The sequence below is a fragment of the Aotus nancymaae genome, unplaced genomic scaffold (assembly GCF_030222135.1).
Source record: "Aotus nancymaae isolate 86718 unplaced genomic scaffold, 86718_ANA_hifiasm-v0.15.2.pri h1tg000011l, whole genome shotgun sequence".
Lineage (NCBI taxonomy): Eukaryota > Metazoa > Chordata > Mammalia > Primates > Aotidae > Aotus > Aotus nancymaae.
In genome coordinates, this window is record NW_026988422.1 from 61,087,166 (window position 1) to 61,103,725 (window position 16,560).

General features: G+C 43.1%; 1 protein-coding gene across 3 annotated transcripts in view; it reads right to left on the reverse strand.

Moving 5' to 3' along the window:
- Positions 1 to 16,560, reverse strand: part of VIPAS39 (VPS33B interacting protein, apical-basolateral polarity regulator, spe-39 homolog) — a 47,151-nt gene that overhangs the window by 15,048 nt on the left and 15,543 nt on the right. The window contains exons 1-10 of one of the 3 annotated variants that reach the window (XM_064375066.1): positions 16,148 to 16,253; positions 12,705 to 12,797; positions 11,987 to 12,089; positions 9,557 to 9,703; positions 7,955 to 7,993; positions 7,535 to 7,599; positions 6,746 to 6,802; positions 3,179 to 3,271; positions 2,035 to 2,068; positions 1,447 to 1,549 (exon numbers count right to left, since the gene is read on the reverse strand). In XM_064375066.1, the coding sequence (XP_064231136.1) occupies positions 1,447 to 1,549; positions 2,035 to 2,068; positions 3,179 to 3,271; positions 6,746 to 6,802; positions 7,535 to 7,599; positions 7,955 to 7,993; positions 9,557 to 9,703; positions 11,987 to 12,089; positions 12,705 to 12,797 (734 nt within the window). In that variant the 5' untranslated portion in view covers positions 16,148 to 16,253. Of the gene's footprint in view, positions 1 to 1,446; positions 1,550 to 2,034; positions 2,069 to 3,178; positions 3,272 to 6,745; positions 6,803 to 7,534; positions 7,600 to 7,954; positions 7,994 to 9,556; positions 9,704 to 11,986; positions 12,090 to 12,704; positions 12,798 to 15,970; positions 15,988 to 16,147; positions 16,254 to 16,560 lie in introns of those variants that run through there. The other 2 variants (XM_064375068.1, XM_064375067.1) reach the window with 2 other exon arrangements.

Sequence of the window (16,560 nt, forward strand, 5' to 3'; positions counted from 1 at the left end):
ATTGATGTGTGGCAGTATAACCTCACAAAATAGAGTGCCTGCTCTAGGAGAAATACAATTCAAACTCATTTCCCTCTATACACTAGATAAATAGTTGATCAGATACCATTCTTCCCCTGGTCTCTCTGGCTGAAAAAAAGCAAGAACAAGAAGGTACTGCAAGGAACTAATAACTTTGTTATTAGTCTGATAGAGAGGTTCAGAGGCTCCACCTACTCTAGCCTACAGAAACCTTGTTGTTGTTGTTGTTGTTGTTGTTTTAAGATTAAAGCACTATTTTCTGTCAATACAACCTTGAAAACAGATTTTCTATATTGTTCTTTACTGTTTTCATGGACAGAGTACAGTGTGTTTTGTCTCCTCCAAAGGCTTAGGTAAGACCTTGAAGCACTAGGACATTTGTCTTCTGATTCTTCTTTACTCTGAACAGGCCACCATCATTAACATCACCACTTTGGCATGGAGGTGATGCCTGATAAAGCCTTGTTGGTTGGAAAGAGGAAGGGAGGGAAGGAGGGAGGAAAGAAGTAGTCAGCCTCCATGACCATGTCTTCTTTTGCAAATTCCTGGCTAACACTTGTAATCTTGACCCTAACCAGGTAACCTGCTGTTCCCCACCTGAGTCTTTTGGGGAGCTCACTGTTGTGCTGGAGTCACTGGGTAATCAGAGTCATCTTGGGTCACATGTCAGCCTAAACAGAGGTTCTAAACCTTTCTCTGACACTGAAGAAAGGGCATCATATGCACACATTTTAATCCAAAGGTGGGAAATAGTCCCCACTAACTGGAATTAGATAGGGAAGAAAAACGTGATAGAAGACCTCAGCCCTCTTTACCCCCAGCAGACATGCATACCTCTCACCTATCAGAATCCTACCTAGTTTCACAGGCCCATGCAAATCCTAATCACTTCCATGAAGCTTCCCTTGGGTATCCTGACTGAAAATATCTTCTTCTTCTCTTCTACTGTTCTTCCCACTGGTATCACTTAGAATCAAGTAATAACAGATACCTTTATTCTAGGTCTTTTATAAGAAAACACTTAATAAATATTAACACTACAAACTAGGTATTATGCTAAGTGCTGGTTCACATACTAGCTCTTCATCTTCATCATGACCCTGTGGGTAGGTGTCATCATCTCCATTTGATAGATGTGAAAACTGCAATAAAGAGGGTTGGTAACTTGGCCAAGGTCACTCTATGAGCGATGTGGTAGACCTATAATGGCATTCAATCCAACTGTGCAGGACTCCGAAGCCTGGTTCTTAACCTTGCACCTTATCATAAGCTCTGCTGTACTGCTAGTTATCCCCTCACCCTTCAACAGCTTGTCTTGCAAGTATTTCTAGGAAAAGGGCAGTTGGTGTTTTCTATTCCTTTGTATCCCTCAGAGTGCTCTGAAATAAGTACTTACCAAACTTTATAGACTAGATCAGTTCTTACCTGAAGAGGTCTAACAGCATCTTTTGATCCCCTATTTCCTTAAGGAAGTGGATAAGATGTCTCAGGGCAATCTGTCGCACCTCCAGCTCTCGGAAGAGAATCTCTGGCAGACAGGAAGGAGTTAGGTTGAGAAAGATTAAAGCCTATTAGTCAAGGGTGAAATTGGTCTCCCTACTCACACATTCCAAACATTATCTCATCAAAGGCTAACAAAAGCTAAGAATGGTTTACCCCTAAGTCTTAATTCACCATGAACACACTCTATGGTCTTGGGCAGCTTAGAGCCACTGAGTCAGCTTTTCATTTCACACCAACCCAAACAGCAGGCACTTAGCATGGACTCTGACTTCTTCAAATCTACACAGCCATCTGTCTGTCCAAGAAATAGAGGGGGCTCTGTGGTTAATGCAGTCATCACCCTAAAGGATGCCCTCAGAGGTGTGATGTGGGCTCTGAAGTCTCAGGCCACCCCAGTTGTCTCTGAAATAGACTTGACTGATGAATTCTGGTATGAAAGGCACATGCCATTCTCCCCTCAGATGTGGCAGACACCTTGCTTACTGAAGAGTTCCTGCAAGCCATTCTCACCTTTGCTCAGTGTCCTCTTCAGGAAAATCAGAACCTACAGGAAAAGAGAACAAAGAATGTGCAAACTTTACAACACAGAGTCCTGCCCTGAGCACCTGACTGTATACAGACACGAGGCCAGCAACTCAACAGGAATCCCTGCAGGTACAGCCAACAGCTCTGTATGTGATGGAAGGAAAGGCGATGGATATCTGGAACTGAGCTATGTCTCAAGAGTCCACATGCCCGTGCCCATGCTGCTGAGAGACACCTCTCTCTGAAAGAGGATATGCTCACATCTCTCCTCCCTCAGACTGTTTTTTATAACACACAGTAGCCAACCTTCTGTGTCTTGGTTACAATCAAGGGTTTCACACAGGCTAGGCATGGTGGGCTCATGCCCATAATTCCAACACTTTGGGAGGCAGAGGCAGGAGGATCATTTGAGCCCAGGAGTTTGAGATCAGCTTGGGCAATATAGCGAGACTGTCTACAAAAAAATTTAAAAATTAGCCAGGCAAGTCCAGGTGCAGTGACTCACACCTGTAATCCCAGCACTTTAGGAGGCTGAGGCTGGCAGATCACCTGAGGTCAGGAGTTTGAGACCAGCCTGGCCAACATGGTGAAACTCTGTATCTACTAAAATACAAAAATTAGCCAGGTATGGTGACACATGCCTATGATCTCAGCTACTCGGGAGGCTGAGGCAGGAGAATCGCTTAAACCTGGGAGGCAGAGGTTGCAGTGAACTGAGATTGTGCCACTGCATGCTAGCCTAGGTGACAGAGAGATACTGCATCTCAAAAAAAAAAAAATTTAGGCAGGCATGGTGGTATGCACCTGTGGTCCCAGCTACTCGAGGAGCTGAGGTGGGAGCATCACTTGAGCTCAGGAGGTTGAGGCTACAGCAAGCCGTGATCCCATCACTGCAATTCAACCTGGGTGACAGAGTAAGACCCTGTCTCTAAAGCAAACAACCCACAGGGTTCCACACTTAATGCATGTGACACCAGCTAAGCCCTGAAAGCACAGATTACTGAGAATCCTACGCTTCCAAGGGGAATCCAGGATCTTTACTTAACATTTAACACAAAATGTTAGTCTATTTGATTGGATTTTCAGAAACTAGTAAAAACAATAAACAAACAACAATTCGACAACTCACTGCAGTAATGACGTTTCCATCATGCATGCTTACTGCCTCTTCTAGGAGTTGTAGCTTGTCCTGTAAGGAGCGGAATCTCTCTAGTGAGCAGACCTGGCAGAATAACACTAAAATTAGTACATAAGGAAGAAGACAGTTTTCTTTATTTCTTTGTTGCTGGCTACTGAAGAATAAGCAATAATGAAAGGAAATGTCCCCAAGGAAAGTCTCTTTATTTTTACACTATGGTCCCCAGCACTTATAAAACAGTAGGTTTCTACCACCCTCTCTAGTTCAGCCTGCTGCCTTACAAGATGCTAATGTCCTGAAGTCTTGATAAAGCCAACAAAGATCACTTGTCCTTTTTTTAGGTATAATTTGCATATAGTAAAACCTCCCCTATTTAAGTATAAAGTTCGGTGATTTTTGACAAATGTGTACCTCCATAAACCACTAAGATGTATTCTGACAACAAAAATATAGAACATTTCCCTCACCCAAAAAGTTTCCTTGTCTACTCTGACATTAATAATACCGGTCACTAGTTTTGCCTTTTGTAAAATTTTATAAAAATAAAATCATACAGCCGGGTGCGGTGGCTCATGCCTTTAATCTCAGCACTTTGGGAGGCTGAGGTGGGCAGATCACGAGGTCAGGAGTTCAAGACCAACCTGACCAACATGGTGAAACCTCATCTTTACTAAAAGTACAAAAATTAGCTGGGCATGGTGGCACACACCTGTAGTCCCAGCTACTCGGGAGGCTGAAGCAGGAGAATCACTTGAACCTGGGAGGCGGAGGTTGCAGTGAGCCAAGATCAAACCATTGCACTCCAGCCTGGGCAACAGAGTGAGACTTCGTCTAAAAAAAAAATCATACAATATGTATTTTTCTATATCTAACTTCTTCCATTCAATACTGAATCTACGTGTTACAGTGACTATTAGTTTCTTCCTATTTACTGTCAAGTTGTTTTCCATTGTATGTGTATACCAGTTTATCCACCTACCTGCTGATGGATACTTGTGTGGTTTTCACTTTTGAGATTTTTTTTTTTTTTTTTCCTGAGACGGAGTCCCACTCTGTTGCCCAGGCTGGAGTGTAATGGCACAATCTTGGCTCAATGCAATCTCTGCCTCCTGGGATCAAGCAATTATTTTCCCTCAGCCTCCTGAGTAGGTGGGATTACAGGCATGCACCACCAAGCCTATTTTTTTTTTTTTTTTTTTTTTTTTACTTTTAGTAGAACTGGGGTTTGGCCATGTTGGCCAGGCTGGTCTTGAATTCCTGACCTCAGGTGATCCACCTGCCTCAGCCTCCCAAAGTGCTGGGATTACAGGTGTGAGCTACTGCGCCCAGCCCACTTTTGAGTCTTGTATGAGTAAAACTGCTACAAACGTTGGTGTACAAGTCTGTATGGATGTATGTTTTAATTTATCTTAGATTGTAAATATCTAAGAGTGAGATTGCTGGGTGTATGGTAAGTATATATTTACCTTTATAAGAAACTGCCAGACTATTTTCTGAAGTAGTTTTACCATTTCACATTCCCACTAGCACTGAATGAGAGTCTAGTTACTCCACATCATCCCAATGCTTTCTATGATCAATCTTTTAAATCCAGCCATTTTAGTGGCTGTATATTGGTATCTTTTTTTTTTTTAAGATGGGGTTTCACCATGATGGCCAGGCTGGTCTTGAACTCCTGACCTCAGGTGATCCACCCACCTCGGCCTCCCAAAGTGCTAGGATTACAGGCGTGAGCCACAGCGCCCAGCCTGTATATTGGTATCTCATAGTTTTAACTCACATTTTCTTTCTTTTTTTTTTTTTTTTGAGATGGAGTTTCGCTCTTGTTACCCAGGCTGGAGTGCAATGGCGCGATCTCGGGTCACCGCAACCTCCGCCTCCTGGGTTCAGGCAATTCTCCTGCCTCAGCCTCCTGAGTAGCTGAGATTACAGGCACGCACCACCGTGCCCAGCTAATTTTTTGTATTTTTAGTAGAGATGGGGTTTCACCATGTTGACCAGGATGGTCTCAATCTCTTCACCTCGTGATCCACCTGCCTCGGCCTCCCAAAGTGCTGGGATTACAGGTGTGAGCCACCACGCCCAGCCCACATTTTCTTGATAAATATAATTTTAAGTAACTTTTCAAGTTACTATTGGCCATTCGTGTATTTTCTTTTGTGATATGTCTGGTCAACTCTTGTGCCAATTTTTTATTAGATTGTCTATCTTCTTATCACTGAGCTATAAGAGTTTTTTTTTTTTTTTTTTAAGACAGGATCTCACTGTATTGCCCAGGCTGGAGTGTAGGGACATGATCATGGCTCAGTGCAGCCTCGACTTCCTGGGCTTAAGCAATCCTCCCACCTCAAGCCTCCCAAGTAGCTGGGACCACAAGTGAGTGCCACCATACCTGGCTAATTTTTTTTTTAAATCTTTTATAGAGATGTGGTCTCATTATATTGCCCAGGCTAGTCTTGAACTCCTGGGCTCAACAGATCCTCCCTCCTTGGCCTCCCGAAGTGCTGGGATTACAGGTGTGAGCCACTGTAACTGGCCCGATTTTCAACAAACGCATCAACAAGATAATTCAATGCGGAAAGGATAGTCTTTTCAACAAATAGTGCTGAAACAAATGAAGATGTACATGGGGAAAACAATGAAACTCAACCCCTTACATCAAACCAAATGCAAAAATGAACTAAATCAATCAAAGATCTAACATAAAAGATTGTTCTCACTCTTTTTTAGGGGGAAGGGCAGAGTTTTGCTCCTGTTGCCCGGGCTGGAGTGCAATGGCATGATCTCAGCTCACTGCAACCTCCACCTCCTGGGTTCAAGTGATTCTCCTGCCTCAGCCTCCCAAGTAGCTGGGATTATAGATGTATGCCACCACGCCCAGCTAATTTTTGCATTTTTAGTAGAGACAGGGTTTCACCATGTTGGCCAGGCTGTTCTAGAACTCCTGACCTCAGGTGATCCACCTGCCTCGGCCTCCCCAAGTGCTGGGATTACAAGCGTGAGCCACTGCACCCAGCCTCTCACTCTTTTTTTTTTTTTTGAGACAGAGTTTCACTCTTGTTGCCCAGGCTGGAGTGCAACGGCGTGATCTTGGTTCACCTCAACCTTCACTTCCCAAATTCAAGCAATTCTCCTGCCTCAGCCTCCCAGGTAGCTGGGATTACAGATGCATGCCACCACGTCCAGCTAATTTTTGTATTTTTAGTAGAGACAGGGTTTCTCCATGTTGGTCAGGCTGGTCTCAAACTCCCAACTTCAGGCGATCTGCCCACCTCGGCCTCCCAAAGTGCTGGGATTACAGGTGTGAGCCACCACGCCCAGCCGCTCTCACTCTTAAATGTACTTTTCCCTCTCATCCATAACTCTTTCCCCAGTACTCCATCAAAGCAACAATAATGGAGAATCAGAAATTTTGCAGCTGACTTTCAACCTTATGGATTTATTTTCCCCTTGAAATTCACCGAACAAATGAGAACTGAAGAGAGGTCAAGAAATCTTCCCTGTTGGAACAAGCTGCCCAGCTTCCCAAAGAAACTCACAAAAATTCTCTGTCCTTACCTTGCCCTTCCGGAGGCGTCGCACTGTATCACTGGGGCTCCAATCATTGCTGTAATCCTGGAATATTAGCAAGACATGAATCCCAAGAAGTTAAGGAATCAAATTTATCAGTGTACCAACTCCTCAACTCGAACTCACAGTCTCAGTTTCTAAGGGGGAAATATTTTGCTGGAAGGAATGGATGTGAAAAAAATGAAGAAATGGGATGGTCTTGTTTTGAGTTTCTGAAGGAACTAGAGCAGGGGCGATACAGACAGGAGGAGATGGATCAAAGAGGGATGAGCCAATTGACAAAGCCAGTAGCCCTATGCCTACTGGTTCAGGACTGTAATCTCTAGTTGCAATTAGAATCACATTTTAGGATTCTAACAATGCCTTTGGCCAACAGAAGGAAAGAGAGAGACATTGGAGACATGTTCCTTTTCTGAACTTAGGATATGGTTTCTTCCTTATGAATCAATTTCCTCTTTTATATGCTTCATGGGAATATGAGCTCCACCAAGCTTCCAGACTGATGGTCACTAGGTTTCAAAGGACAGCCTTCAAGTGGCAGCATAATGAGTAAGCAAAGTATGGTAGGACTGAGTCAGAAGATAGAGACTGTAAGTCTAAGTTTCACCCTTTCCTAGCTGTGAGACCCCAGGCAAGCCCTAATGTTTAGAAACCCAGTCTTCTTATTGATAAAAGGAGGTTAAAAAAATATCTGCTCAAAGAGTTGGGAAACTCAAGCAAGGTAACACACATCAAGAAACTGTGGAAAGTGTCACACCAGCGTACGTTGTAACTCACCCTATACTCCCCTTTGGGTCTCCCCAGCTCTGGAGCATAGCTTTTGGCAGGTGTGTCTGACAGAGCTGAAAAAGAACAGGTAGCTGGTTCAGAAGGGCACCATGAATCCTGCTTGTCACTACTTCCCTCTACAGCTTCTGCCTTACATTTTTTTGACTTGTGGGCTCCCAACGTTAACTTTATGGCCAAAAGTAGATCTCCATTCTTCCCCAAAGACAGCATCCCTAGAAGTCACCTTTGCCCCTGTAGCCAGAATGATTTCTACCTCCTTGGTCAGTATCAGAAAATTCCTCTAATAATGACGGTAGATGCAGAAGAAAGTTCATCTTGTCATCCAATTACTACCTGTCCCCATACCTCCCCAGACTGTACCAGATCAGTTACATTTCCCACAGCAATTAAAAGAGGGTTAATGCCTACCATCAGAAAGGGACTGGAAACTTCCCGGTCTAGTTCTACCTAAAGGTAAAGAACACAAGAGGGAAAAGGTCAACAGTTTAAGTCAGAGCCATCCAGGCTTGGTTAAAGATACAATGTGTATAGAACTCTAAAATGCAATATAGAAACTTAAGGCTTAAAGTTTTATTCAGCTGTAGAAATCTGAAGTGCCATCAAAAAATGGAGCAGGGAGAAATTTTTTTTTAATTATGGTAAAATATACATAACAAAATTTACCATTTTAACCATTTTTAAGTGTGTAAGTCAGTGGCATTAAGTATATTCACACTTGTACAATCATCACCACTATCCATCTCCAGAACTTTTTCATCATCCCAAACTGAGATTCTCTGCCCTTTAAACAACTCTCCATTCCCTCTGCCCCCAGTCCTTGGTAACCACCATTCTACTTTCTGTCTCTATGAATCTATTCTAGGTCAGACTTAAATGGAGTCATACAATACTTTTCCTTTTGTGCCTTCTTTATTTTATTTAACATCATGTCCTCAAGGATCACCCATGCTGTAGCATGTATCAGAATGTCATTCTTCAATGTTGAGTAATACTCCACTGCATGTATATGACACATTTTGTTTATCCATTCATCCATCTGGACACGGGTTGTTTCCATCTTTTGGCTATTGTGACTAATGCTACTATCAACATGGAGGTACAAATATCTATTCAAGTCACTGCTTTCCATTCTTTTTGATGTATACCTAGAGGTAAAATTGCTAGATCATTCTAGCAATTCCTTGTTTTTTTTTTGAGATGGAGTCTTGCTCTGTCGCCCAGGCTGGAGTGCAGTGGAGCAATCTTGGCTCACTAAAACCTCTACCTCCCAGGTTCAAGCAATCCATCTCTCTCAGCCTCCCGAGTAACTGGGATTACAGATGACCCCCACCACACCCGGCTAATTTTTGTATTTTCAGTAGAGACGGGGTTTCACCATGTTGGGCAGGCAGGTCTAGAACTCTTGACCTCAGGTGGTCCACCTGCCTCAGCCTCTCCAAGTGCTGGGATTATAGGTGTGAGCCACCACGCCCGGCTGGTCATATGTTAAATCTATGTTTAATTTTTTTTTTAACTGACATACTGTCTTCCACAGTGGCTGCACCATTTTGCATTCCCACCAATGAGGTTTTCCAACAGCAATGCACAAGGGGTAGGGAGGAATTTTGATCTAGGCAAATTTCTTCAGTACCAGTCACAGGGTTAATGTCAATTTTATTCATCATGTTCTAGAAAACCAGTCCAACCCTTCTGAATTTCTCTCATTTTTCCTGCTCCTAATACCCTGCTGCCAGCTCCAATGAGAATGCTTTATCCTGGGCTGGGTGCGGTGGCTCACACCTGTAATCCCAGCACTTTGGGAGGCCGAGGTGGGTGGATTACCTGAGGTCAGGAGTTCGAGACCAGTCTGACCAACATGGTGAAACCCCTGTCTCAAAAAAAAAAAAAAAGAAAAAGAGAATGCTTTATCCTTCAATAACCTTTTTCTTACAAAGTAAATCAAAATTATGGCCTAAGATTTTTCTGAAAAAGGAGGAGGACTTCCCTATCCCTTTCAGCTTCTCTCTTTACCTCTAAAAAAGCTGCTCAGGGAGTAGGCAGAAGTCGGCTTGGGTAGTTGTGCATAGGAGGAGAAGCTGTTTCGGCTCTTTAGCTGTTCACGCCCCTCATGGGTTGACCCGCTATTACCAGCAGTCTCTTTGATGGACCATGAGATACCTGTGAGATAGTAAGAACTACATCAGTAATTCTCATCCACAATAAACCCTTGACATCCAACAGTCAACAGATAAAAGCTTTTCACCAGAAGCCCTGGTCCCTCGGCCAACTTGGGGCAGGGAGAAAAGACAGAATCAAATAGACTAATCAGCAGAAAAATGGATCAAGGACATGAATAAATGGATCACAGAAAAGAAAATCTAAATGGCTCTTAAACATATGAAAAGATGCTCAATTTCACTCTTTTTGTTTTTTCTTTTTTTCCTTTTTCCTTTTTTAGAAACAGGGTCTCACTGTGTTGCCAGAGCTCTGGAGTACAGTGGCTAATCACAGTCACATCTCACAATCATGCCTCATGTCAGCCTCAACTCCTGGCCTCAAGCAATCCATTGCCACTACCTTCCAGAGGCACACACCACCTGCTCCCAGCTTTGCTAAGAGTACCACAAATTAAAAATACAATGAGAAACTATTAGGCCTCTATAAGATGGGGAAGGATCCAAAAGCTTGATAATACCCTGTGTTGGCCCGGTTGTAAGGAAACTGGAACCCTCCTCCATTGCTGGTGGTAGTACAAATTGGTACAACCCCTGTGGAGGTCAATTTGGCAATATCTACCCAATACAAATGAAAACACCCTATGTGAGTAATTCCACTCTAAGAATTGCTCTTTCATTTATTCATCTATGGTCAGAATATAAAGTCATTGACAGAAATATAAACAGCAAAAGATTGAAAACAATCTAAAATTCAGTAATGGGCTGGCTAAATAAATTATGGTACATCCATACAATTTAATACTATGCTACTATTTAAAAAAAAGAAAGAGAAAATGAGAATGCTCTTTATATACTAACATGGAAAGATCTCCAAGCTATATTAACACATAAAAAGAGCAAGGTACACAGCTGGGCCCTCTGGCTCATGCCTGTAATCCCAGCACCAGGCCAAGGCGAGTGAATCACAAGGTCAGGGGTTTGAGAGCAGCCTGGCCAACGTGGTGAAACCCCATCTCTAAAAACACAAAAAATTAGCTGGATGGTGGCAGGCATCTGTAATCCCAGCTGCTAGGGAGGCTGAGGCAGGAGAATCGCTTGAACCCAGGAGGTGGAGGTTGCAGTGAGCCGAGATCACGCCATTGCAGTCCAGCCCGGGTGACAGTGCAAGACTCTGTCTCAAAACAACAACAAAAAAGAGCAAGGTGTGAAGTATGCTACTATATTTCTATGTACATTTCCAAACACAAAAAGAATTTTTGGATGAATACACAGAAACAAAGCAGCAGCGATTGTTTTTTGGGAGGACAGGAACTGAAAACTGAAAAAGATACCTAACAATATGGAATGGAAACTTTTCACTATATACCTTTAATTTTTTTTATCTTTAAGTCACATTATAGTATGTCCTATTTTTTTTAACTTTTAATTAAAAATATTTCTTAAAAATCAGGTGGGGTCTGGTTGAACTCTGACCAAAAAAAAAAAAAAAATCAGATGGGGGCTGGGCATGGTGGCTCATACCTATAATCCCAGCACTTTAGGAGGCCAAGGCAGGCAGACAACTTGAGGTCAGGAGTCCAAGACCAGCCTGGCCAACATGGTGAAACCCCAGCTCTACTAAAAATACAAAAATTAGCCAGGCATGGTGATGGGCGCCTGTAATCCCTGCAACTCGGGAGGCTGAGGCATGAGAATCACTTGAACCTGGGAGGCAGAGGCTGCAGTGAGCCAAGATCACGCCATTGCACTCCAGACTAGGCAACAAAGTAAGACTCCATCTCAATAAAAAGATCAAGTGGACTCTGAAAAAGTATTAAGTGGTATCACATAACAGCTAGGCAGTGAGACTTCATGGGTAAGGAAGTCTGTTCTGTCAACCAGTTACGATTATTAGTCAGTAGTTCCCAAATATGACCACATATTAGAATCACCTGCAGTGCTTATTAAAAATTGAGGACCCCCCCACACACTCTGCAGAAGACCTACTGAACAGAATCTCTGAAATAAAGCCTAGGAATATGTCATTTAAACAAGCACGCCAAATGAGACTAAAATAGCCAGCCAAGCATCAACCCCTGAAGAGCAGATCTATACAACCATATGGAAACTCCTGCTGGATTTCCCAAGTATCTTCTCCTGAAGCTAAGTTTCCAGATGTATGCTCATATGAAAATAGTCTTACTTTGTTCCCTCTCCTAACTAGCACTGAAGAGACAAACAGGTAGAGAGCCTTCATTAGTGACAAGAACCCTGAACATGCATCCCGCGTAGGGCCTCTTCTTACTTCCCACAGGCTCCCCAGTCCAGCTGACTCGCTCCAGGTCATCATCATCATCATCATCCACAAAGTCTCGGAGGCTGTTCACCGCCCGCTTGGACTCCTTTAACTGCAAAGGGACATAAGGCAGGGTGCTCAGGCAATCATCACTTCCCACCTCTCTTCTGACAATCAAGAAGGCTGAGGAACTGGGGTCTGAAGGTGGCCAACACTTTCACCCTTTGTAATTAAAAACCTAGGATACTAGATATTTGCCAAGGAAACAAATTGACTTTTAGCCAACACTACAGTCCAGTGGTAAAAAACGTCAGGAGAAATCAAAGCCACTTTTGAATTCTTGTCATATTCCTGGCCATGACTTTGCTGTGTAAACCTGAATGAATTTATTCACCTCTCCAAAATTAAATGGTTCCCCAATTGCAAAAGAGACACAACAAAGATAAATCTTCCAATCCAGTTCACCTTTCAAAAATAAAACATTATATTACATGAATAAAATTATATCATATGAATAAAAGACTTGGGGTTCTTAAAAAAAAAAACTGAAAGGAATAAATCATCTTAAAAAGTAAAGTAAGAAAGGCAGTGAGCTGAATTTTACAATCCCTCTGGCTCTTTCCTAAGCCTAATGAAGACACGGTCAAAAGCCAGGTTACCCAGAATGCAAGAGGAAGGAATTTTAGAGTGGCACTGTGAAGGGTGCAACCTTCAGCAGTTGACCTACCTGTGAAAGCTCATCATCTTCATCGTCAAAGGTGAAAGCCTTGAACTTGGAGCTGTTCCAGTACTCCTCCTCATCACCCTTTGTCCGATTCATCTGAAGTGAGAGGAAGGCATACACTGTCCCTCTTTAGGTCTCTCCCTAAAGAGCTCCAAAAGCTGTAGTTTCTTGCACTACTAACTGCTCCCAAAAACCAAGGACGCAGAAAAGGATCTGGTAAAACAAATACTGAACCTGTCATATAAAACCAGATCCTTGGGTCTCCAACTGATCAAATCATACTTCTGATCTTCTAATTACCCAGATCATTCTTACAGCATCTACTTTGTCCAGGGCACTCTCTCAGGTGTTGTAAGGTATGAAAAAAGTGCCAGAGGCCAGGCACAGTGGCTCATGCCTGTAATCTCAGCACTTTGGGAGGCCAGGTGGGCAGATCACCTGAGGTCGGGTGTTTGAGACCAGCCTGACCAACATGGAGAAACCCCGTCTCTACTAAAAATACAAAATTAGTTGGGCAGGGTAGTCCATGCCTGTAGTCCCAGCTAGTTGGGAGGCCGAGGCAGGAGAATCACTTGAACCCAGGAGGCAGAGGTGTGGTGAGATCATGCCAATGCACTCCAGTCTGGGCAACAAGAGTGAAACTCTGTCTCAAAAAAAAAAAAAAAAAGTGCCAGATGTGGTCCCACTTCTGAAGGACCCTACAACAAAGCTAGGGCATTCAGCATAAGTATGTATTAGAGGCAACAGTGCAAGACAGGCAAATGCTATATGAATCCATCACAAAACTTTGCTGAATACACTGGAAGATCAATCAAAACATGCACAAGACAGACAAAAACTGCATTCACATTTTCAACAAATATCTCCTGAGTGCCATCTCTGAGGCACTGTTCTAGGCTGTGGGACTATTACAGAGAACAAAACTGACAAACATTCCACTTTCATGTATGCTTTTTAAATGCCCGAAAGAAAGGAAAGCAAAGCAATTAAAAGAAGCAGAACTATCTCACCTAAATCTTCAAATTATGACTATCTTATTAACAACTGTTGGCCAAAATCTGGAATGAGGGCTTGGCCAAGAAAACAAAGATAGTCAACAGACCATAAATCCCTGTTTTAATAACTACTATGAAATTCAATTTTGCCCTGCAAAAGCAAGTTTTGCCCCAGAATTATAAACTAGGCAGGGCACAGGGGCTCACTTCTGTAATCCCAGCACTTTGAGAGGCTGAGGTGGGAGGATCGCTTGAGCCCAAATTCAAGACTAGTCTGGGCAACATAGTAAGACTGTCTCTACAAAATAAATAAATAAATAAAAACTAGCTGGACATGGCGACATAGTCCCAGCTGCTTGGGAGGCTGAGGTGGGAGGATCACCACAGCCTGGGAGGTCAAGGCTGCTATGAGCTGAGAACACACCATTGCACTCCAGCCTGGGAGACAGAGTGACACCCTCCCAGTCTCTAAATAAAGAACCAGAATTACAAACTAAACTATCAATGCCAACTGGATGAGAATTAAAACTATGATTTAAGCCAAGGACAAGGTATTAAAACTCCCATAGCACCAAAGATACTGTAAAGGCTAAACAGTATCAAGTTCCAAAAGAACCATTTGCTTTTCCGTTTGCTTTAATAGCACCTTCGTCACTAAAGGCTTGAGAAAAGCTTCGTCATGGTAGTCCTGTTGAGGCTTCTGATGGCCTTTAAGATACGCTACTGTTACTTCCTGACTCTGTTTTCAACTCAAGGGATACAGGGACAGCAAAGATATTGTGGGAATTTTCTACTATCTGCTCCCTTCCCATGGCAAACATCACTAATTGATTTCTACTGGAACAGTGTTGCTTTAAAAATCCTTTTCTGTATTTAATTTTAGAGAGATAAGCCAAAAATGCTAGTAGACACCATGAATCATCCCACACAGGCATTGTAGTCAGGCAACCTTGAGTTCAAATCCTGATTTCTCTTAATTCTGAGCAAACTGGATAAGTGACTACTTCTAAGCCTTGGAGAAAATTATATCCTACCTCACAGGATTGCAGGGAACACCAATAAAAGTGTCTAGCAGAAAGTAAATACTAAATGTTAATTCTTTTTAGTATGGAATATCATACTGTCATTTTTGCATCTTGGTTTCTCCACGTGTAAAATGGGCATAACAGATGACCTACCTTAGAGAATGGTTATGAAGAGTAAACCAGTTAATTCATGTTAAGTGCTCAGTGCCTGACCCAAAATTAACGCTCACTTTTATTATTTATACATCATCATAGTACCTTGGGAAAAGCTAAAAAAGAAATTATTTTTTAGCAATCCTAAAGATTAAAAGAAAAATACAAAAATTCAGAGTGACCACAAATGCTGAAGATGTGTATAGAACATGTCTCTGGCACACACATCAGTTCATAAATCACTTTGTCATTCATTTGACCCTCAGAACAATCTTGTAAGGTAGGCCAGGGAGATTCCATTTCCATGTGACTCATGGGGAAAGTGAGGCACAAGAGTTCCCTATCAAAAGCCACCTTGTTAAGTGCTCTTATTTCAAAATTACAATCCAGGCTTTCTGGCTCCTAGACCATTTCCAGTGTCTTCCGTGGTCTTTCTACCTATTTTTGACTCTCTGGAAAACTAGAGATCATTCCTTCACTGTAGTAATTATCTACAGATAGACACAGATGTGTCTAACCAAATAATCTGCGAGAGGATTTCTGGAATCTTTTTAACCATACAATGGCAGTAGACATCAATTTGTATTTATAGCGCCAAATGAGAAGCTAGGTTTACTCGGCAAGTACAGATAATGATTTAAGAGCTCTGGAGTTATAAAGTAATCAGGTACCAACTTAAGAGTGACAGAAAGGTGCTTCAACATGATTTTAAATACTTCAGAGGTTTGTCCTTATTGTCTCCTGTTTACTGAGAGCCCACAAGATAGGGTGAGATATCTCAGGGAAGAACAGGAATTTTACAAAGGAAAACGGAAGAATTAGCAAGAAAACCACAACACGTTCCCTGCCTCAGAAAACTCCAAAAACCGGCTACTGAGAAGTCAGACTTGGTTTCAATTATCTTCCGAGCCAGGAAGATACAGGTGAGGCTTGTGAACTGAGACCAGGGAACATGAGTTAAGGTAGGATGACTCTATGAATGAACGTCCAGGAAGCCATGGATCTACCGCAGTCGTCAGAGCCCAGCGGATCCCTGACAGAGTAAATGCTCATTCTGAACCAAAAGTCGGCTTCCGAATCAATCGTTGGGGCTCACTCGCAGCCCCAATCCCAATCGTACTCCAGTGCCCAAGCGTCGCCCAGACTGAAAGAAGAGAATAAGGCCTGGGGTCGTAGGGTGTAGGGATGCCTCCTAGAAGACGGGGAAAGATCAAGATGCGGAGAGGCTGGACTCAGCCAGATACGCGACCCAAGGCGCTTGGGACACCCTCACCTCTTCTGCACCGAGCCCTCCCTCTCCAGGACAGCGCCAGCCTCCGCCGCCGCTGGACCAGCCTTACTATTGAGGCTGTACAGCTAGAGAAGGGGCGGAAGGGAATAATCGCGGGGCGGAAAGGAAACACGAATAAAGGGCCGCAGGGCATGCTGGAAGTTGTAGTTTCTTCTACTTCTGTTGTCAGGCGCTGTCCCGATGAACCACAAGGCTTCCTGACTACAGCCCCCAGAAAACCCACGCACCGTGCTAGGTCATTTCTTCTCCTTTCAGCGCGACCTTCCGCGGTTATCTAGCAGGTTACGTAAAAAAGACTACATTTCCCATGAGGCTCAGCAGGGCCGATTTAGGGTACAGGGAAACAATGAGACGTGTTCTTTGTTTTTCTGTGAGTGAGGAATGGTCGTATGAGG